At 40.7% G+C, this 22,472-nt stretch overlaps 3 protein-coding genes across 4 annotated transcripts; 2 read left to right on the top strand and 1 right to left on the bottom strand.

Annotated features, from left to right (window-relative positions):
* Positions 1–114: 114 nt before the first annotated feature.
* gmfg (glia maturation factor, gamma) lies at positions 115–1,876 on the bottom strand. Its single transcript, XM_029446925.1, has 7 exons — positions 1,720–1,876; positions 1,227–1,323; positions 1,023–1,072; positions 887–936; positions 724–806; positions 488–561; positions 115–302 (listed from the first exon to the last, which is right to left on the bottom strand). Exons 1-7 carry the CDS (start codon positions 1,720–1,722, stop codon positions 231–233), a joined length of 429 nt encoding a protein of 142 aa, XP_029302785.1. The 5' UTR covers positions 1,723–1,876; the 3' UTR covers positions 115–230.
* A 2,353-nt stretch (positions 1,877–4,229) lies between these two features.
* samd4b (sterile alpha motif domain containing 4B) lies at positions 4,230–17,486 on the top strand. 2 transcript variants are annotated; one of them, XR_003833274.1, is made up of 14 exons: positions 4,230–4,575; positions 6,241–6,762; positions 6,919–7,353; positions 7,559–7,801; positions 7,912–8,021; positions 8,337–8,423; positions 8,713–9,004; positions 9,665–9,750; positions 10,049–10,164; positions 10,404–10,602; positions 11,128–11,254; positions 12,447–12,494; positions 13,521–13,604; positions 14,559–17,486. XR_003833274.1 is itself a non-coding variant. In XM_029446492.1 (13 exons), exons 2-13 carry the CDS (start codon positions 6,567–6,569, stop codon positions 14,585–14,587), a joined length of 2,004 nt encoding a protein of 667 aa, XP_029302352.1. In that variant the 5' UTR covers positions 4,230–4,575; positions 6,241–6,566; the 3' UTR covers positions 14,588–17,486. The 2 variants fall into 2 exon arrangements, 1 of the variants encoding a protein (XP_029302352.1); XM_029446492.1 differs by lacking the exon at positions 12,447–12,494.
* Positions 17,487–17,609: 123 nt separating this feature from the next.
* Positions 17,610–21,477, top strand: socs9 (suppressor of cytokine signaling 9). Its single transcript, XM_029446192.1, is given in 3 exon segments — positions 17,610–17,765; positions 19,163–19,932; positions 19,934–21,477. Coding segments are annotated over 2 exon segments (1,722 nt in total). The 5' UTR covers positions 17,610–17,765; positions 19,163–19,315; the 3' UTR covers positions 21,039–21,477.
* Positions 21,478–22,472: the final 995 nt, after the last annotated feature.

The following is a 22,472-nucleotide window of genomic DNA, read 5'->3' as shown; positions in this document are numbered from 1 at the left end:
AGGACTGTTGTCTATGCTCCCTTTAAAATAAATAAATAATGTAATCTATGATTTGTTTAATGAATGCTCAGTTCTGTAGATTTTTCATTTCTAAAATAATTGCTTTCAATGAAAAACTTTATACAGGTAATCCTTTTAATAGTAATAACATGCACACCAATTGAACATTGAAATCCATGGGCATTGGGTTTGTTTCACAAAGAAAAAGTGATTGTATTGAAGATGCATATTTAGCGAAAAAATGCCAGCTGGCTCTTCAGCCATTCTTCTGTCAAGTCATCAGCATTTCGTGTTTCAAAGACCTCGGGAGTAAAGCAGAGAATGTCACGTTCAAAATGAAGAATTATTCAGAGATATTTACGCATTAATACTCAAGCTAGTTGCTAATAAGTTAAATGGATCGGGTATCATCTTAAAAATAATGAATGGCTATCGGCAAACCACTGGCGTTATGATTAACTACAGGTCATAATATTTAGATAATTACCTTTGTGAGCTCTGCAGCTTGGACCAGTCGATTCTTGCTGCCTGCATACATCATTTGTTGCTCTGGCTTACATCCTGTTCAAATGAATTTTAACATTTTCCCAAGGGATTCTGTCATTTGACCAGTCAAACATTCCTCACCAAATAAATGCTACCTTCATTACAATACATTAAAAAATAAATGTAAATAAAAGAGGAGAGGACATTTTTTCTTCTAAGGATACTATAATTGCTTACCCATTGGACTGGAGAATATGAAACAAAGCGGGTAAGACACCCTCCCATCATCATGGACATATTTGTAGCTGTAGACAATGAATGTGCACTACTGTCAAGGAATTAAAAAAGAAATCTGAGTTAAAACATAACTTAAGAATTTTAGAACGGATCAAAAGGATATCTGGGTTGCCGCTCTGGAAGTTCATCTCTCAACTCATCCAGTGAGATGTCCTAAAAGACAAAGTTGAGTCAAAGTTACTCTTAACGAATAATGTACAACACCCTTAAACATTTTTTTTTTACAAAATTTGACTTGCCTCATATTCCTCTTCAAGGATAACAAGCTGTTTCACCATGTCTATTTTCACTAAGAAATAAAAATGATTGTTTAGGCTTTAGTTACTGTTTTATATTTATTGATGCACTGATCTTTGTATGGGTTTGGAATATGTGTTGATCAACTTACAAGTGCAGATATGCAAGTAACTAACTAACATTCAGCATTGGTGTATTATACTTACTCAATATGGCAGCATTGTTGGTCTCTTTTCGAAATCTTAGCTTTTTCAGTTTAGCTTGCAGACTTTCATCCACTTCACACACAACCAGAGCGCTTGACTGCAAAATGGTTTAAAACAATTACTCAATGTTTAAATGGTTATTAAAATATTCCTGTGCTTCTGATAAAGTTATGTGGATTGGTCTACAGGCAGAAATAGAAACAAAGAAAAGGGGTAAGAGACATCTTCTCGGTCTGTTGAGGTCCCTATCTACCCTGCATGGACACATTAAACATTTATAATGCTATTCTGACATATTGAGGGCAGGAAATGTTTTTGCTGCAACATGCAAGAATGTAGTTTCCTGTGTGAAAGAGTGCGGGGGATGGTCGACCTGTGTCGCAATGATAAAGTAAAAAATATATACTAAGACGTATAAATGACAGCTCATCAAATACAGTTAATTTAAACAGAAAAGCAACATTTTTCAAGCAATTGCATCAGTTTCACATACCATTCTCAAAGGATCCTTTTCTGCCTTCCGGGTGACACTGCCTTGTTGAAACAGACAAACTTGCGACAAACTGACAGCTACTCTCCGACTGTCAAGATCCTTCTTAAAATGCCCAGGGGAGGGCAGACACACAGACAGAGCATGCACCAGTGCTGCTTCCTCTTTTTAACAACATAAGACGACAGCATTGTGCAAAATCAGCCGAGTGTTGTGGGAAACAATCTGACCGTCTTTTAATGCATATGTAATGCTTAAGAGAAAAAACAAACATATGAGTGAAAATAGTATGACAGAAGAGATCTTGTTTAATAGATCCATACCGTTTGTTGAAGAAGCTCAATTTGACCAAACATTGTCTATCACAGTCCCTAATGTCATATGAGTGATGTGATTAGGGATTTCTTTCACTTCATATTACCATAGAAGGACGGACATCATATAAAAACTTGCAGTGCTCGAAAGGTTTGTCATATCCTTTAAACTAACAATACCATGATATAATACATTTATTACATTATATGCAGTAAAATGAAGGCTACTTAAACTTTAAATGTAAAATATCTCCATAAAGAAAAGGTTCTGTTACTGCTCTCTACTGGTTGAAATGTAGGTATGTTTCAGCTCTGGTCCCACCCTAATCAGTGATGTCTCAGCAGGTGCTTTTTCATTTACATCTGTGTGTGCTGTGGTGTGTTCTACCACTAACAGCTGAAGGCAAACACTCACTGTGACAACTGATTGTGACCAGAAGACCTTGTGTTTTCAACCCATTCAGACTAATGCAACAGGAGTTCTCTTGTTATTTGTATTTGTTGGTGTTGATTAACCCTCAACAGCAGCCACTTTATGGGGACCTTTATCTTTATCTTAAATCGTAAAAATATCTTGTCTATTTAAGTGTGGTTGATGTCTAAAATGACTCCCTCATTCACTATCCTCATCCTCATGCACACACGCTGAAGTGCTCAGGGGTGGATCATCACCTCACCGTACGTGAGGACCGGGGAGTGTCACTCAGAGGAACCACCTCCTGCTCAACGCAGGGAAGACCAGGGAGCTGGTGGTGGACTTCAGGAGGCGCCATCATTCCCCCCCCAACACCAGTGAACGTCCTGGGTACGGACATTGAGATTGTACAATCTTACAAGTACCTGGGCGTTTACCTGAACAATAAACTGGACTGGTCAGATAACTCTGATGCTCTGTTCAAGAAGGGACAGAGCAGCTTTATCTGCTGAGGAGACTGAGGTCTTTTGGAGTGCAAGGGGCACTCCTTACGACCTTCTTTGACTCTGTGGTGGCATCTGCTATTTTTTATGGAGTGGTCTGCTGGGGCAGCAGCATCTCGGCGGCTGACAGGAAGAGACTGAACAGACTGGTTAAGAAGACCAGCTCTGTCCTGGGGAGCCCGCTGGACACTGTGGAGGTGGTGGGAGAGAGGAGAATGATGGCCAAGCTGTCCTCTCTATTGGACAACATGTCTCACCCCCTCCAGGACACTTTGTCAGCACTGTGCAGCTCCTTCAGTGACAGGCTGCTTCACCCGTGGTGTCTCACGGAGATATACCGGCGTAGGTCCTTTCTTCCTGCAGCGGTCAGACTGTACAATCACCACGGCCCCTGATAGACCACCACACCGACATAAGTCTATTCTAACACTGTGTGCAACCTTGTGCAATATTCACTTTTTGTAACTTTTGCAATTACCACTGTCATGTGCAATATTCACTCCTACACATTTTTTTCCAATGACTGTACTTATATTACTGTTACTGTACTTCATTCTATTTAATTGTTACTTGCCACTTTACTATCTTGCTCTTTGCTGTAACAATGTAAATTTCCCCACCGTGGGACAAATAAAGGATTTCTGATTCTGATTCTGATATTCCCTACATAATAAACACTCAGTTGTTCGTTGCTGTAACAACTTACTAGATCAGCAGAAAATGCCCCATTAAGCATTTATGAAGTGGTTGGCCATTAATAGTAGAGTCTGTAGTTCAATCTTGTTGGCAGGACATTCAATTCTTCTCAAAAGTGAGGTTTTGCTACTTTATAAAAGTGAGGAATTGCTGCTTTATGTCATTGTAAATTAAATATATTTAGGTTTATGGCTGTTGGTCAGACCAAACAGACAATTTAAAGGTCGCCTTGTCATGTTATAAAATAATAATTTAATCTATAATTATAATTCTATAATGAACAGTAGAAACCTGACATTAAATGTTTCATACCAGGACATATATCCACATATTCCATGGTATATACATACATATAAATAAGACGAATGTCTTCTGGTTATCATAGTTTGTATTTTTTACATATAGCCATGGCCATAGAACCTACTTTTATTACCAACAAAAAGGCATGTGTTTATCTCAGTTCAGTTAGTTCATGAACATGAAACATGAAATAGTTTAGGGTAAAAGCTTTATGTACATGTCAGGTTGGAAACCTTTTTAGTTAGCAGACAGTGGGCGGAACAAAACATTACGCATCGTCCAGACGTATGACGTCGTACTCACGTCTTGCGTCAACTCAAAATCGAAGTAGATTTCTCCAGGCGTACACTCTTTATTTTCTGCATTGCAATAAACGTTTTGTACATAAATTCTTTAACATGGTCTGTTTAAAATCGCGGGAGCTTGCTGCTTTAAAGGAATATCATTAAGGGATACCTCGTATGGAATCGAAATCTACGCTTCTTTCAGCTAAGCTAACGTTATTGCATCTATTAGCAAAACTTGCTAGCTAAGAAGCTATCGCTAGCACTTAGCTATCCCTACCCTAACGTCGAGCTAGCTGTGCGTTAGCACGTTAGCCTAGCTCGCTAACCAGTGACAACTGACAAAGGTAAACAACAAACCTATTTGAGTCTGTTTATTGTTCATCACAACTCTCCTAACTTTGTCTAGTTAACTAGCTACAACCTACTGTCGATTAAAACTGCGTTTTAACGTTCCTGTTTGCACCGCTAAAATTGAAGTAACGTTACGAAATGGAGAAAAGGGGCAGCAACAGCGTTAACGGAAAAAAACAATGCAAATCTTGATTATCTCATCGCTGACTAGGCCAACCAAGTTTATTATGGGGGATACGAAGCTTTCGGAGGCACTGAATCACTATAAAGCAATTGTGTGTTGAAAATGGTTCACTGTTTCGAAGCTTTTGATTGTCAAATAATGGCGACACCTACGGGACAAGTCCATTTGAATTGCATTTGTATCTGTGGATTAAATCCAATAAATCTGAGACCATGGTGAAACCGTTAGTAAATTATGTTTATGTTTGTTCGACTTTCATTATAGTTATTGTTTGGTTCTGTTTGTTTTACAAATAAATTATCACTTTTAAACCTAATCTACAGCTAAATACTAAAGCAAATAGTCCCGTTTTCAAAACGAGCGCGACACCTTTTTGATACAAGTGTGACTTTTAGTGTTTTAGGTGGTCACGTGATTTATAGCGTGCTGAAGCGAGGCATCAAAACGTCTAACATTACTTCGGCTATGAAAGGTCTTAATACTGTGTTATTTTGTGTTAAGTAGTCTGCTTCGAGGGTAACGTCGCTGGACCAAGCTAACTCTGGCTAACCGCTAACTAATGCTAGGGTGCCGGGTGTAATGTTAGCCTGTTTCTGGCAAATCTGGCAGGGATAATCATAACAACTGTCTGTTGAGTTTATAGCTTGACACTCAAGTTTGTTCTTTAATCAAAATAATATCTCGTAATGTTACAGGTGATGCAGTTTGTTGGCAGCTAGTAGTTTTGGCATTTGACGTTAGCATACCCTTGCTGGTTAGCGGATAACCAGTGAATTATAATTAGCTGTTGTAAATTCAGGGCACTAATGTCAGACCGTATTATTTGGATAGCAGACACTTTTTGTTTTTCGTTAAGCATTTCTCGCAGCGTTAATGACCTGGACTCTTATCTTTTGGATAACGTGTTTGGCACACCTTTTGCGAATGACCCTTGCTTTTATCATTATGATATGACTTAAGCAGCGTGGTCAAGATTGACAAGAATCTCTAGTGCTATTAGTAAAAGCTTACTTCAAATAACATCCTTACAGTCACAGTTATAACTGAGATTGTCATATCACTGCCATTTTATGCCTATTAAAAAAGTTTAAAGCAGTATATTATCCTAGCATCTTTACTGTAATTTCCGTTTGTCATCCACTAAAGCTGATGATTCATCTCCATCATTCAAAAAAATGATGACTTGTTTGTAGCTTGGGTCAGAAATATGTATGTGCCCAAACAACACTGTCCAGGATCACAGGGAGAGCATATTCCAGTGCAAAGTCTGTGGGATGAATGGATGTACTTAATCTGTCAAAGCACTCATGTTCACTTATTTATTTATAAATGTGTTATGGTGAATGCAGTAAAATTAAAAATATGCATTTGGAATGGCTATATATTGAGTAAATCTTGGGTTGGTTAAGATTAAAATGAAAGTAGACATTGCCATCTAAGATGTTTCTCTTTGTCTGTTTGTTGATTTTAATAGAGCACGGATGATGTGATCCTGAACATGCCAAAGTGAAAAACAAAGCTTTTCCTGTTTGGGTCATTACCAACTACGATTGACAACTTTAAGCCTCACTTCATCAGATATCTTCTCAATAATCCACACGGCATCCCTGTCTGCAGTTCCTTCTGCACGTGAACCATGTGAGGGCCCCTCGGTCCAGTCTGAGGGGATCCCAGGACTGTTGCAAATACGACCCCGCTGTGCGGGGTGAGACTGATCCTGCCTGTGTCTGAAAGGGCAGTCTTTCCAGTATCCCCCTCCCCATACACACATTCCTGTTCTCCTTACCGAGGAGACACGCCATGATGTTCCGAGATCAAGTAGGTATCCTCACAGATTGGTTCAAGGGCTGGAATGAGTGTGAACAGACGGTGGCACTGTTGTCCCTCCTGAAGAGGGTGTCCCGCACCCAGGCTCGCTTCTTACACATCTGCCTTGAACACTGGCTGGCAGACTGCACAGAGATCCAAATCCTAGAAGCTGAGGCCAATAATGCAGGTAGCTGAGAGTTTTTTTTATTATATATTATTGATTGTCTCTGATTTATGAAGCACTATCAGTTCTATCTTCACCTAAAAGTGAAGAAGGCCCTAATTAAACCAGTAATAAAAGATTAATTGCTGGTGATAATCTCTGTTTGCCCTTTGTCATTAGCAATTGTCAGCCAGTGGCATCAGGAGCCAAAGGAAAAGGTTGTGTCCTTGCTGCTGTCCCATCTGCCTCTGCTGCAGCCACGCAACAGCGAGGCCAAATGTGAGTACATGAAGCTGCTGCAGAAGGTGTTGAGTCACACTATTGAGAGTAGCCTGTTTGTGGAAGAAAGCAGGCAGCTGCTGTCCTACGCGCTCATCCACCCTGCCACCACACTTGACGACCGCACCTCTCTGGCCATGTGGCTAAACCACCTGGAGGAGCACCTATCCAGCGGCTACGCTCCCCGGGCCCCATCTAGCCCCTACCACCCGCACCAGAGCTCAGATGAATGGCCCAGCTCGGCTGAGGCTCTGGATCCCGGACACGCCTGGCACGACCAGTCCCCCTCATCCAGCACGTCTTCAGCAGGCCAGAACGGACACATGTCTTTCCCAGGTGGGATATCCTCTCTTATCAACAGCAATAACACTGGTAATATTTGCCATTCAAGGAAAAATTAGGAAATAGTTTGGTAGGGGCATATGAGACAATTGTAGACACCCCCTAATTGTGAAAACAGTGTGCAGAGTGTTAGAATTTCTTTCATTGCTTTCATATTAACTTCAATTGTTTTTCATATATTAATTGTTTCCCCTGCCAGGTCTGGGTGGGCAGATGCAGCCCAGCCCTCTGAAGAAGTCCATGTCCGTTATTCCTTCCAGTTCCCAGGCTTGTGGCTCTGAGTGGGTTTGCCAGGATGACATAGGTGGCCGGCAGAACTTCATTCTAACAGACCACGCACCCCTTTCACCCCAAAGCAGCGTAGCCTCTTCTGGCAGTGAGCAGACAGAAGAACAAGGCTCCGCTCGCAACACCTTCCAAGAGGATGGCAGTGGCATGAAAGGTCAGCGTTCATTGCCTAAATGAGCCAATACCACTCACTGTATTTTGCTCTGGTAAAAGCAGAACTGTAACTTTGCTTTTTTCTTGTCCCTTGATTTGTATTTGTTCTAGATGTTCCAGCTTGGTTGAAGAGTCTCCGCCTTCATAAATATGCATCACTTTTCTCCCAAATGACCTATGAGGAGATGATGATTCTCACAGAACACCACCTGGAGTCGCAGGTTTTTATGCTTCTCTTTTACATACACTGGGGCTGTGCTTTGATTGCTCCACCCTCCTTATCAATTGTGAACATTACTGCCCTCAAACCTCATGATACATCAACTCTCAATGAGGCATGAAATTAAGCGACGCACCCTACAGTTATATCGAGCCAGTCTTACATACAAATGGTGCGATTTTGCCTCCGCCCCTTGGCTTTAATGAAACAAATGGTGATTAGGTTTGTTATTTAGTAACTGTATAAATTGTGTTCACACAAAGAATGACTCCCCTGCTTCTCACTGGCATCGTGTTACTTTCCCTCTCCTTTTTAGAACGTCACTAAAGGAGCACGGCATAAGATCGCCTTGAGTATCCAGAAACTGCGAGAGAGGCAGATTGTGCTCAAGTCTTTAGAAAAGGTAAATCAAATGGGATGATGTTGCTCTTCTCATGCTTAAAAAAGGGCTACAGTGTTTTGTCTTGGTGAGTTTTCGCGTGTACTGGTCAAAAATGCACTTGAGTATGTACCTGTTGATAATCATTCCCATTATGCTTGTTGGCATAGAACATGTTTGCTGTCCATAAGGCGTAGATCCAGACGTACATCTTGGATATCTTCCTTTCTACTCGCAACGTCACCCGTAACCCCAAACCGTACTCTGAATAGCTTATATAGCATGTGACACTGTTGTTGTCATCTCATGGCAGGATATTTTGGAAGGGGGAAACCTGCGAAATGCCCTCCAGGAGCTGCAACTGATCATCACCACACCCATCAAGGCCTACAGCCCACCCAGTGCAGCACAGACTGCCCTGGACGCAGCATTGGCCTTGGACACAGCCACCTCCCCTTCAGAAGCCACAAAAACAGGAGCAGACAAAGAGTCGGCCTCAGAGGGCTTCCAGTCCCACAATCCACCTCCCTGTGATGGAGACTCCTCAGCCACACCCATCTCAGACGGCGACATTGCTGGACAGTTCACCCGTGTCATGGGTAAAGGTAAGAGTAAAATGTTTTACCCAGAATTAAATTGATACCGCGTCGATTATAAACTATAGGGGTAGTTATGTGATTTGTCCTTATGAAGTGCTCTTAAAACTTTTTTACGGCACACATCAGATACAATCGGCAGCATATAAAATACTGCAGTAAAGCTATTCAGGCATTTTATGTTCATGTCAGCATTCAGCATACACCACATATCCTCAGATATCCCTCAGATCCAAGTCTACCTAATGGCCATGAATATATAAACTAGTGGTGTAAGGGCACACACAATTCACAGATTGGTATGTACCTAGGTTCTGTATTTCTTAGGTACAACAAGGGCAATTTATTTAGAAAAATATAAACGTGGTTCTTTGACCATAATTCTTACTGTAACAGTTAAGGCACTCAAATACTAGCATGTTGTCAATACGAAAAAATAAACGTTGGTAATGTCATTAATGCTCCATCAGAAAACCCTGTTTATTGTTCCTGGACTGGGCTGTGAAGGCACATTGTCGCAGGGCCCAAGCCAGTAGTAGACTTAAATACTAGTTTGACAGTTTGGGCCACAAGGCGTACTGAACAAAGGATGGTACACTGAACCAAACGGTTCCGGACGTTCCGTAGTGTTATAGCATTAATATTAATCCTGGCTTCTTTTTGTTTCAGTGTGCACCCAGCTGCTGGTGTCGAGGCCAGATGAGGAGAATATCAGCTGTTACCTTCAGCTCATTGAGAAGTGTCTGACTCATGAGGTGAGAACCTGAAGATTTAGTTTTTTCATTTGCTGAATAATGCATCAAACGGTAGTCTTACAGCACAATAAATAATACCTTAAATATATAATAATGAAAATACCATATCGTTTTTATTTGCATACATTTTTACAAATAGAGAATCTTGTAATCATCAATAGTTGTTTCTCTTAAAATAAAGAATAAAACTTGCATTTTCCTTTTTTTAATAAATCACAAATTCCAGAAGCTGATACCCTATTAATTCTTTGAAAATCTGATGCCTTTTATTCTCCTACCGTCTTTTTCTTGGTGTCAGGCTTTTACAGAAACTCACAAAAAAAGGCTGGTCTCCTGGAAGCAGCAGGTCCTCAAACTGCTTCGCCTGTTCCCTCGGAAAGCTATGCTGGACATGCCTGTGTACCGACAGAAAGGGTGAGACTCGGCTAGCCCTCTTTACCTTTGATCTTCCTCTTCAGCAGGGGAGATGTCAGACCAGCTAAATGTTACATTCTCCCTGCACTCATCCCCACTGTCTAACTTTTACTTTGATTCTTTCTCATTCAAATAACAACTATAATTTCATATGAAGTCACGTCAGCAGTACATGCGGTGTCTTACCTCTCATTGATTTCAGGATGTATGTTCTTTTTGTTTGTTTTCTTTTACTCTAGCTGGACCTATGGGTCAAACTCCCTCCCCACAGCAGGCTCTGTGAGTGGAGTTGTAGGGCGGAGAGGACAAAGGCAGTTCCAGATGACTCCTCGTGGACTCACAGCCGGACGCATCGGTCTTCTGAGTCCCGGCGGGATCGGGGGAGCATCTCCTCGCCACACACTCACTAATCCTGCGCTGGCAGGCCAGGGAAGACAAGTCAGTATTGCTGTCAATGGATGAGCATTTTAACACCAGTGTGTGCCACATGTAGCTTGCCTTAAATTGTAGGCAATCATGTCATGTTTCTTCTTTTGTTTGGTGATTTTTATTCCCTTTTTTTAAGTTGAAAAAAAAGTTAAACTAAGACTAAACAACTTAAATTAGTAACCTGTCTTGTTCATTTGTGACTCAAGAATTTTCGGCACAAGTTTGTTATTCTGAGTTTTTTTTCCAATATTTCCATTAATTATGTCTGAAGGTATTGACTAGCATAATGACATGTCAGAGGAGACATAATGGGCCTTTAGTAAACATTTGTTCTCAAAGGAAAACAAAACAAATGAAAAACAGGAGACTTTGGCAGATAAGACAGTACAAAGGGTTGGGGATCACATTTTGATATGAATTGATTCATTATCATAGCTTAAAGAGTTTCTGTGTAATGACTAAGGTGAAAGATAAGAAAGGTGCTCCCAGGATGAGTGGCATTTGGGTAATGAGAACTTGTGTTTTCCTCTATAGAACCTGTGGTTTGCCAACCCTGGGGGCAGTAACAGCATGCCAAGTCAGAGTCGCAGCTCTGTGCAGCGGACACACTCACTCCCTGTCCACACGTCCCCACAAACCATGCTCATGTTCCAGCAGCAAGGTATTGTATGAGCACTCACCATAGTCTATCACTGTCTTTGTTTACATTTTATTATACTGTATTCTTTGCCGAAATGTTACTACAACTGTCAGTCTCACCACCTAGTGTTCCCTACCTGTTGCTTATTTAGAATTCCTTTCATTTTTTAAATTAAATTATTCCTATTTTCAAGCTAAAATGGATTTTGTCAATGTAATATAAAGTATTTAGAAGTGGCATACTTTGTTAATGAACTTTGCGAGAAACACTACATAGCTAGATAAAGAGCTACATAACTTTTGTAAAAACAATACAATATACATAACTTTTTTGGTGCCAGATGTCACACAGGAGCATTGCAAATGTATCTGTAATGGTCCTGTCAACAGGATGCTTCCATAACGGAGCATACTGTGTGATGCCAAACACTCCCAACTTAAATATGTGTGTGAACGCAGCAGTGTTAGTGTCCATGTCTACAGCTAGGAGTTGTAGCTACTTCGTTATGTTGTTATGAAAAACTCTATTTTAACCACATGACTGGCACTGATAAGATGATTTAAAAAAAAAAAAAATGTATTGCACATTTCTTTGTAACTGTGCTTCAGTTGCTCGAATTGACAGCACACACACACATGCCATGTACACCTTACATCTAAGTGTACATTTAGTCATTTTTACCTTTACTGGAGAGAAGTATACAGGAAACAAGGCAAGAGAGGGAAGGTATGACATGTAACACAGGATATCGGCCGGAATTTAAAAGGGGTGTCGCAGCCATGTGGCATGTCCCCCCCCCCCCCCAACCATTTGGCCATCAGAGCGCCCTTTGCCTTTTGTTATAATTTAAATAATCCCCTAATTTGTCGCCTTTCTGGCTTTTAATTTATTCCATGTAGTGCATACATACAAATTAGTTGTTTTAAATAGATTTATAATAAATACTTCATAGTATGATGGATTTTTAATAAATCCATCATAGACCCTCACTACAAATGATCTTATAAAACCTAATTATAGAGATAAGGTTTACCGAACCAATTCAAGTTCCCTGTACCAGATCATAGTAAACCAATGATTGGAATATACGTGCATGAACTGAGAATAGAGAAGGAATTTATTGAACTATCATCCAATGAAAGATGTGTTAATAAAGAGACTAAACAAAAGTATTACAAAATAGTTTAACAGCTTGTTCTTTTGGGTTTTCCAGATGATCCAATTTAAAGCTGGACACCACTCATCACTGCACATTCCTACAGTTGAGTTTAAAGATCAGTCAAGGGTCAAACTTGACACTCAAATGTCCATCGCTGGCCTCTGTACGGAGGTTTCACTTTCAAGCTCACTCTCACGCTTTCTCCTCAGACCAGTATTATATATCATGTCCACTTGAGACGGAGGCCCCGTTTACACCTGACATCAGAATACATCTCAAGGGACCGCTTGTGATCACATTTTGTTTTGTAAGCAAGTGTAACGTAAGCTGTGACACAAAATACACCTCACCTCAGTGAAAAGGATCTCATCCACTAATAAGTTCAGACGGTCTGTATTTACATCAGACAGCATCATGTCACATAGGACAAATTATATTTTCCCTAGTTTAATCAAACTGATCATCATGTTCCTCATTGGTTAATGGCATGTTTCAGCGGTAGTTTTGTACCATGCCGGCACACACGCTTTACAACTGATTTCATTACAACAAGCAACACAAGTGACCGGAGGGTGAAACTCTTTCAAACTAAGTTCACGTCACACATTTTACTTAATTCAAAACGAAGGTAACCATACCCTAAAGGTGTTTGGTGTGTGTGTGCACAACTATTGTCAAGTCAAAGTTGAATATGGAACTAACTGCAAACTTTACATAAGCAACAGAAAGCGTGGATAATGACTTCATTCCCAGTTAATGGGTTGAAAGAAATGTGGCTAAATGTTCAAATTATGTACAAGCATTGCCTGTAGTTTTTACAGTGTGTCAAAACTGTTGGCTTCAGTTGATCATTATTATTGTTATTATTATTGCGTGGTCAGACGTTACACCAGCTCGTTGGCGTTCTTCGCTCCAGGCTCAAGACTAAAGGAGATTGTGATTTGATATTTGTGTCCTGATAATAGAAACTGTTTCCCATGTTAAATTAGCAAATGTATCCTCTATTTGGAGAAAAATACACCTTTTTGCTTTTGTAATTTTAGAGTGTGAAACAATTTGACTTTATGGCAATCCTGACAGTGATACAAATATCCTGAGGACTGAAACCGTTTTTGCTCATTCCCTCAGAATGCCAAGTTCCAGGTGCTGACCTGGAGATCAACCCCACGCTGGAGTCACTGTGCCTCAGTATGACGGAGCATGCCTTAGGGGGTAAGTGTCCTCAGCAGCCCGGTACTAAAACTACCAATTAGACAACAACATCTTATTAAGTATAAAAACTAAGCGATGAGATTTAACATTCTGTGTCCATCAGGGAAAGCAATACATACTAATTTGGTCACACACACACAACTGTCTGTTGACTTTTATAATTCATATTTAATTTGTGTATTTAATTTGTGTATTAAATTTGAATAACATCTGAATTATACAATATCATTAGTCAAGTCACAGCCAGGGGTGCTCTTGCTGAGAGAGAAAGACAGACTCACCTCTGTGCTTCATATGGTGTAAATGACAAAATTTACATAATCATGTCGAAATAGTTTGAGAAACAGTTGCTCTGTATTATTTTACTGTGTCCCGAGTATTCTGTGACTGACGTAGAAAAGTTTCCCTGTTGCATTCAGTTTTTGTGATTTAGATGGAATTCAGGGCATTTAAACTATTTCTGAGACGGATGAGTACAGAGTAATTGAGATGTTATAATTGAAAAATTTCACTATTTCCACAAAATATAAAATAGAAATTGCATCAAACACCCTTTTGTTTACACACACAGCCATGACAGATAAACAAATGCATATGTTTGTAGATAATGGCCCCAGAGTAATTGTATACACTTTCATTCAGCAGTAATGTTGGGGTTATGGTTTCCCAATGTGTGGAAGGAGCTGCTATTTATCCATAAATAAATAAATCTACTAATAAATCTAAGATATGATATGGTCAATGGCTGACATGCCATAAAAAATGTATGCAATAAATGTAAAATATTCATAGACTCATAAAAAGGCATCAATATCTGTTTTTGCTCCTGGGGAACAAAGGGAGTAGAATTCATGAACAGTGAACTATTCCTTTTACGGGTGAAATGTAAATGGTGCAGTGTAATTTATAATTGTTAATGTCTTGAAACATATTTATTTCCAATCTCCTCCTCAGATGGAACAGACCGGACATCAACAATATGAAAGGAAAAATACACTTCAGTTGAGGCCTGTTCAGTTTCTCATCACCCAGCACAAAGATATACGTATGCTTAAGAAAACCAGGCAAAGCAGTCACTACAAAATGACAAAAAAACTGTGTATATGTTCTCTAATATTTTTGTACTTTATTATATACAACTAAGTTTATTAAAAATGGAATACAGATGATTATTATATTGCAGGACAGAAACAAACCGCAAACTGCTCCGTGTCACCTGCAGGACTGTGACATGAAGTGCAGAGGCTCAGTTTGCCGTGGTCTGAGAGAAAAATGGTGGATTGGTGCTGTCTTAAAGGGGTTCTGCCCTACGAGTTACTCTTCTTTTCCTCCTGCCTTGGAGCAAGGCTTCTTTCTAGAACACACTGACAGCCACAGCCCCTGCACCACATAATGTGGAAATTCAGAAAATGTCCAGCTAGAAGTAAGGCACTTTTATTAGAAGATCTCTGATATTAGCCACTAAACTGTAATTGGCCCAAGGATACACTGAGGTTCCACTTGTAGACAGTTATTGATATACAGATAACAATACGCTTCCTAACCACCCTAATTGTTCTATAACCAGTGCGGTGCTTGTGTGGAGGTGAGGGCTTGTGTTGGATGAAACTCAGACCTCTTTCCTTGGTTCTTTTTATCCTCCTTAGAGGACATGTTTTTGTGGCAAAAGCAGGAAATGGAAGGCCAAAAGGATTGAGGTAAAGCTTGTAATTCAACCAAAGGTGTACCCTTTGTCTTGGTTAATTTCCCTGAACACATAGTCAAAGCAGAAGTGACTGTCCTCCTCTAAACGTCTACAAAGCCAAAGAGAAGGGTTGTGCGATTGTTAATTTGAGATGGATATTTGTAGTGAAATGCAAAAGAATGGTGTTTTTTTTTTTTTTTTTTTTTAATATAAAAAGAACAGCAGTCCGAATAATTTATGCCAGCTGCAATTTGTCTCAGTTATTTTATGCCCTATTACGTAGATGATGATGATGAATCCCATTTTGTGCCGAGGAATCACCAGAGGGGTGAATAAGGGCTGGTGAGGTTTGTACTGTGCGAGAGCTGATTTGATATTGAATTGATAAAAGCGAGGAGGGTAGAGTGTTTTCAATTTACATTTTAATGCTGGGTGGGAAAACTAAATGAAACCCATCTCAACCCTCTGGCCACCTTTATGATTGGCTCTGGAAAATGAAGCTTGATCTTGTAATAAATACTCCGGAGTGGAGCGCAGCGCCTCACCCTCACAGTGCCCTCTTCCTCAAATGGCCAACGTGACGATTTGATGAATCATACTTTTCAAGGTGCTTGACTATGTCCATATTTTCTGTTTGTGTCTCAATGTGTTTCAGTCTCAGAACCCTAACATTATCATATGGTGTCAGTGTTGAATCAAAAACTTGTCTTATACGGCCTCTGTCTTTGAATGTGGCAGAGCGGAGGTGCATGTATGTGTAATATGGTCTTAACTTTTGGATTGCATCATAAGGCAGGGATAACCATTCACATTTTATTTCAGCAGAGCCATAGGAGGTCTGTCTAGTAAAGATGGTTATTTACAGATATCTTTTCCAATTGTATTTTTTACTCTCCCTTGATATTGATAACTTATGCTTATTTTCTATAATCGCATGTTTTGCCACACTAATACAGCACTGTTGTAGATAGAGGACATGGTGGTTGATGGTGCCCAGAGTCACCAACAGCTTCAGAGCAGAAATCTTGCAACTAATGTATGTTTATACCGCCTAAATGTCACTGTTTACATCTATCTTGGATAATGCCCAATTCATGTTATGTAATGTCATGAATTCATTGTCTCACTATGTAACACATTAAAGAACTGACGCCTTCTCGCACATGAGATGGCTGGGTAGAGCCTGAAAACAAAAGCTATCTACCCCCTTATCCATGGACTCCGTATGAGCCTCAGTAGGTTTTTTTCAAGTGATATCTGTATGGGGCATGTAACGCCTACTTTTCTGGTCATGCGGTGTCGAGAGAGATAGCTTTCTGGACTTGTGATTGAACTGTTGGCTGTCATGTCCTGATAAACTGTTCATGTGGTGCCTGAAATGCACAGCTCCAGCATCCTCATGTCGATTTAATGGTCTTGAGTAGTATTCTAGTCATGGATTTCTTCAGAGCAGGCTCTTGGATAGATCTGACTTATTAAAAGCATCACACTCATGCCCGCAAAGGACTTCAGTGAGATAACAATGCTGACAACTTTAAGACTCGGCTATCTTATTTTTAACTTCACTATACTGTATATCAATTATGTTATGTTACAAATGGCTCAGATTATCCTTTTCATGGCCTCTGTCGCTTTGGACAGCCTACATATTACTGCAAAAAGACACAGGTACAGTGCAGCAAATTTCTGCAAATGTCCAAAGATGCAGCAGAGGATGACGATGCTAATCTGAGCCACAGATTATGTGATTATATGAGTAAACAGAACACTAATAACAGGCCAAGGTATATGTTTACTCCATGTTTACATTCCAGTGATGCATGAAGTGAGTTGGAAAATGCACTTCACGAGTTCAGCCTGGTGTATTTTCACATACCAAGCATCCACTAGGAGGTACAGAGCCTGTCATATGGACACATCTACCAAGTGGTCTCAAGATCATGTTAATGTCCCTGCCAGGCTTAATTATTATTGAATTGATGCAGCCAGCTGTAGGCTACATTGCATATATTTGTCTTGTACAATTTATATTTAATTCTGATGATTCCCCAGACATTTTCTAATATTTTATGAACCTTTTGCATCCCATGCTTACTCTACTTTTTTACTGTCACTCATATGTGTGAATGGTCTGAAGTGCAGCATCCGTCGGATCATTGACAGTCCAAATAAAGAGGTTCAGTTCTTTTGCAACTTCAGTTGTGGTTTGTCTTTGTGTCTATTTTCTTGTGTACACGTTTAACACGCCTAACACGCCCTTTAGTAGCTGAAAAATGTCCGTTGTCGGGTATTTTTAATTGGTCATATTACAGACGTCCTTTATGTTCCTGAAGAAATTACTGCAATTACTTTTTACTTCCGGGTTACAGTTCATATATCAAGCGAATATGAGCTAGCCGCCTTTTTGTTAACGCCATTAGTTTAACTAAGAAGAAACAGGAGCTATTTCGTCGGGAAACATCACAACAACGGCTAAGGTATATACACATGGTGTGTTATGGTTGAGAAAGCTAGATATAAGTTGCCATAAATACAATTTAACCTTTCCTCCTATAGCAAAGAGTACCCAAGTTAGCAGATAGCTAGCTACCCTGCTAACTTAGCCTACCGAGAATAAACAGCTGCTTGCTAACGATTTTAGCTTGCCTGCTAACGTTAATGTTATCGCTTGTAAAGTGATTAATTAAGTCGTCGGATTGCCTGAAGAGTTTGACATCTCGCAAGTATTTAACATTTGCTAACGTTGGCTTGCGTTTTAGTGGAAAAAGTTAGGAAATCTCTCCGTTGACCGTCGACTTTCTCTCGATAATATTTGATGATTTGAGAGAAGACAGATCCCCATCACCGATACTAAGCGTCCATGATCTGTTTTCAAAGCAAAACGAGGATGTTGGGTTGACACAACAACTGGGTTAAAATAGTAAAAACTTCAGCTGATCAGCAGTGTAGTTCTGTCAACTTACACCGCTAGCTAACTAACTGTTGTCGACTAACCTGCGAGTTTGTCACCGTCGTAACGTTAGTTATACAATTGTGGATTTAACGTAATTTCCATTAACGTTATAAACGGCTTCACATTTGAGGAAATCATAGCTTGTGGCACTTCTAGAGGACATGTTTTCAGGAAAAATACACATTCTTTCTGGTAACGTAAACATGATAACATTGAGCTGAAAGTTAAAATAAGCCGTCATGTAGGCCGGTACAATTTAACAGCACGGACAGCTTTCTCCTCGAGCGAGAGGCCACAGAACCAACACAGTGCTGTGATTAATCAAGCTGGAAGTTAAGCCCGTGCTTTTCCTTTTTTTGGGTTCCCTAATATATTCCTTTTAATATGGCTTAAATTCAAAGTATATTCATGTGCGTTAACTCTTCTCATCTTATAGACCGAATCAAAGTATCTAAACATTGGTAACTCCTCCCAGTTTAATACTATACAATTCAACAACACCACAAAGCGCCTTCAAAATGACCATTAAGTTCAATCAACTAGAGTAAAAACTCTAAATTAATTAGCCAATCAACATAAAACAAATCTGCAACTATTTTGATAAAAGATTGATCATCTCAGTCATTTTTATAAGCAAGAATGACCAAAAAATAACGGTACAGCTTTTCAAATGTGAATCTTCACTGGTTTTCTAATATGATTTTTTTAAATAGATATCTTCAAGGTTTTGGATGTCTACTTAATTAGCTTTTGGAAAATTGTCAGACAGTTTAAACACAAGCTTCATGAAGTTATCATTTTTAACTGGGCTGATTGGATAGATTGCATCCGTTTTAGAAGGCATATTACTGTTAATATGACAATATGTTATCTAAAAAAGTTAATTTCTGGCTTTAAGCAAACTCTCACTTTGTTTTGCAGGTTGTTTTAACTCTGTGGCCACAATGCATGGACCATGATAATGACGTCTCAAACAAGGGATGTGGATGGGAAACTTTCTGCCAAAAGCTAACTGCAACTACAAGTCATCCCTTAGCAACCCTACCTGGAGTTTTTTTCATCACATAATCCATCATGTCATTACCAAAGGAGTCAGGAAACCGGGGGAAAGGTCGAGAGAGAGGGGCCCGTCCCAAGGTGAGACAGAGCCGCTCAGAGGAGAGACGAGACGCGGGCAGTGTACGGAAAGGTGGAAAGGGAAAGAAAAAAGGCCTTTCTACCCATGAACCAGCAGCTGAGAGGCCTGTCAGTGATGGCTTTGAGTATGGCGAGCTGTTGAGTGACATCGAGACCAGGGACAGATCGTCCTCCTCTTCTCTGAAGGAGAGTTGTAAATGGCAGGGTTTGGAAGCTGCTGCCTCATTACTAGGACAAGAACGGGTAACAGCCAGGCCAGTACTGGGAACAGTTAGCTCTGCTACAGAGATGCCTGGTGAATGTGAGGGTAGAGGGTCAAGCGGCAGCCGCACTCCCTGGCAAAAAATCCAAGATGCAATGGGACAGTGTTTCCCAATAAAGACGCACAGTCCAGCTGCTCCAGCACCATCTCCACAGGCTCTTTCATCATCTGCCGCCTCTGCCTCCTCGAGGCGCCTGATCCATCTCAGTGAGTTGATGTTGGATGACTGCCCTTTCCCTGTAGGATCAGAGCTGGCTCAGAAGTGGTATCTCATTAAGCAACACACAGGCCCCCATTACCCAGCCTCCCGTGCTTGATCCTGCAGTAGTGTGCAGTGCACCAACCTTAGCCATGGCTGCTGTGGTGGAGGACGTGGATGACCGGTTGCGAGAGCGCAGGCGCATCAGCATCGAACAAGGCGTTGAGCCACCACCCAATGCAGAGATCCACACATTTGAGGTGACGGCCCAAATTAACCCCCTCTACAAGCATGGCCCTAAACTGGCTCATGGTATGAATGAGTTAGCCGGGGCCGACAGAGCCTCCGTACATCAGCAACAGCAGCTTCTTCTCCAAAGACAGCAGCAGCACCAGCTCCTTCTACAGAGCTGTTTGGACACTCTGGATGAGGTGGTTGCCTCAGCCTCAGCCTCTGCCTCAACGTCAGCATCAGCCTCAGCCTCAGCCTCAGCCTCTGCCTCTGCCTCTGCCTCTGCCTCTGCCTCTGCCTCAACATCAGCATCAGCCTCTGTCCACACCTGTGATACTATCCCCAATCCTCTGGTTGACCAGGAGGTTACAGCGACCAACGTGCCATCTAAGGCTATACTTCCTCCGCCCAAAGATCACAAATCTCACGATGGCTACCGCATTCACACTCAGATTGATTACATTCACTGTTTAGTTCCAGACCTGCTACCGATCACCAACCTCCCCTGTTACTGGGGGGTGATGGACCGCTACGAGGCAGAGACGCTGCTGGAGGGTAAGCCCGAAGGCACTTTCCTGCTGCGTGACTCTGCACAGGAAGAATACCTCTTCTCCGTTAGCTTCCGCCGCTACGGCCGCTCGCTACATGCACGCATTGAACAGTGGAACCACAATTTTAGCTTTGACGTACACGACCCCAATGTCTTTCACGCTCCCACAGTTACGGGGTTGCTGGAGCACTACAAGGACCCAAACTCGTGCATGTTCTTTGAGCCCCTGCTGTCCAACCCCATCCATCGGATACAGCCCTTCACCCTGCAACAAATCTGCCGAGCGGTCACAAGCAGCTGCACTACCTATGATGGCATTAACATGCTTCCCATTCCAACTGCTTTGAAAAAGCACCTGAAAGAATACCACTATAAGCAGAGAGTACGTGTACGGCCAATGGATACCTGGTGGGAATGAAGAGCAACAACAAAAACATAGTGACTAAAAATAACTACTAAATGCATTTTTAACACTCCCCGAACTGAACAATGAGTCTTGTCATTCACTCGATCTGGCTGTGTTAACCTACACGGCAATGTACTTATTTATTTTATTCCAGCTATACATGTCTTAACAATTGTACTAAACAACACTGATGAGACTGTTTTTGTAATCTCACCGATCTCACTCACTCAGAAGTTCTTTATGCTCAAATTAAACACACTTATTTAGATCTGTGTTATTCAGAGAACTACCCTCGCACATCTTCTGTGTTTTCAAGTGTGACTAAATCAGCTTAATTATCTGACAATGGGGGAAGGTGTCTGAGTGTGAATCGAGATGATTGTAATAGAGTTGTTCATCAGTCACGTGCTGAGAAGGTGGAATACATACTGACAAGGTTTTCTTCTTGTAACTGAGGTGTGGGAGTGCAGCATGTTTGCAGTATTAATCATTGTTTCCCACGTTGAGCCCAGGGCTGATTATAAGGGGGGGGGGGGGGGGGAGTGGTAGGTGAAATGCTACCTATTGTTATTAAAAAGTAGAAGGCTTGCTCTAGAATAGATATTTGTCACACATTGAATAATGATTTCTTGCTCTCATTAGTTTTCAGTCAGTGTGCAAAATATTTTAAATTTGACCGGCCATTCAATAGATGACAACAGGCTGGTGAGTGATGATAATGTCGTGCCCTGTTTTCAGTGTTGTGGTTTAAATGCAGGGAAAGATGCAAAGAGTGATGTCGCACAGCTAGCTAGTAATTTAATATATTATGCTCAGGTTCTACATCATTCAACTGCTTTGTTTTCAGCTTACATTTTACAAGCATCTGCCGTCCCAAGAGGCATGCTGCCTCTGCCAGCGGTCTTCATTAGTTTTAAAGTAAAGGATCAAATGCGACCCTCGTGAACTTGTCAGCAGCAGGTGGTGCAGCTGTATTATCAGAATACAAATGATGAAGACCAGACATTTATCAACCTTTTTTGCTTAAAATCTATTGTGTTGTAAAATTCTAAATTTAGTCTTTCTTGGTTGAGAGGGTTTGATCTATCTTTTTTTAAATTGGCATCTAATTGTGGTGTAGACACACAAATCCTTTAAAGGAAAAACAATCTTGCTGCTGTACTTCCTGCTGTGCATATATTTTTTTTAAAAGAGGATGTCTACACAGTAATCTTCCATTCCAGCAGTTCAATGACAAAAGTGCCACACTGATTTAGCACTGATGATCTTAATTGACAAAAAGAACGAGGGGATAAATTGTGTTTTGAGCTTTTTTTTTTGGAGCTTGACATTAAGTCAGTTACAGAAACCACAATCTGCAAGCTCTGCAAAGAGGAAGTTGAGGAGGTTAGGCTCAAAATACAGTGTATGAACCGAAGTCAAGGGTCAAATTCTTAAAGTTCAGGG

The sequence above is a fragment of the Cottoperca gobio genome, chromosome 13 (genome assembly GCF_900634415.1).
Source record: "Cottoperca gobio chromosome 13, fCotGob3.1, whole genome shotgun sequence".
Taxonomy (NCBI): domain Eukaryota; kingdom Metazoa; phylum Chordata; class Actinopteri; order Perciformes; family Bovichtidae; genus Cottoperca; species Cottoperca gobio.
The sequence above is the reverse complement of the archived record's forward strand: the minus strand, read 5'-3'. Positions and strand labels throughout refer to the sequence as shown.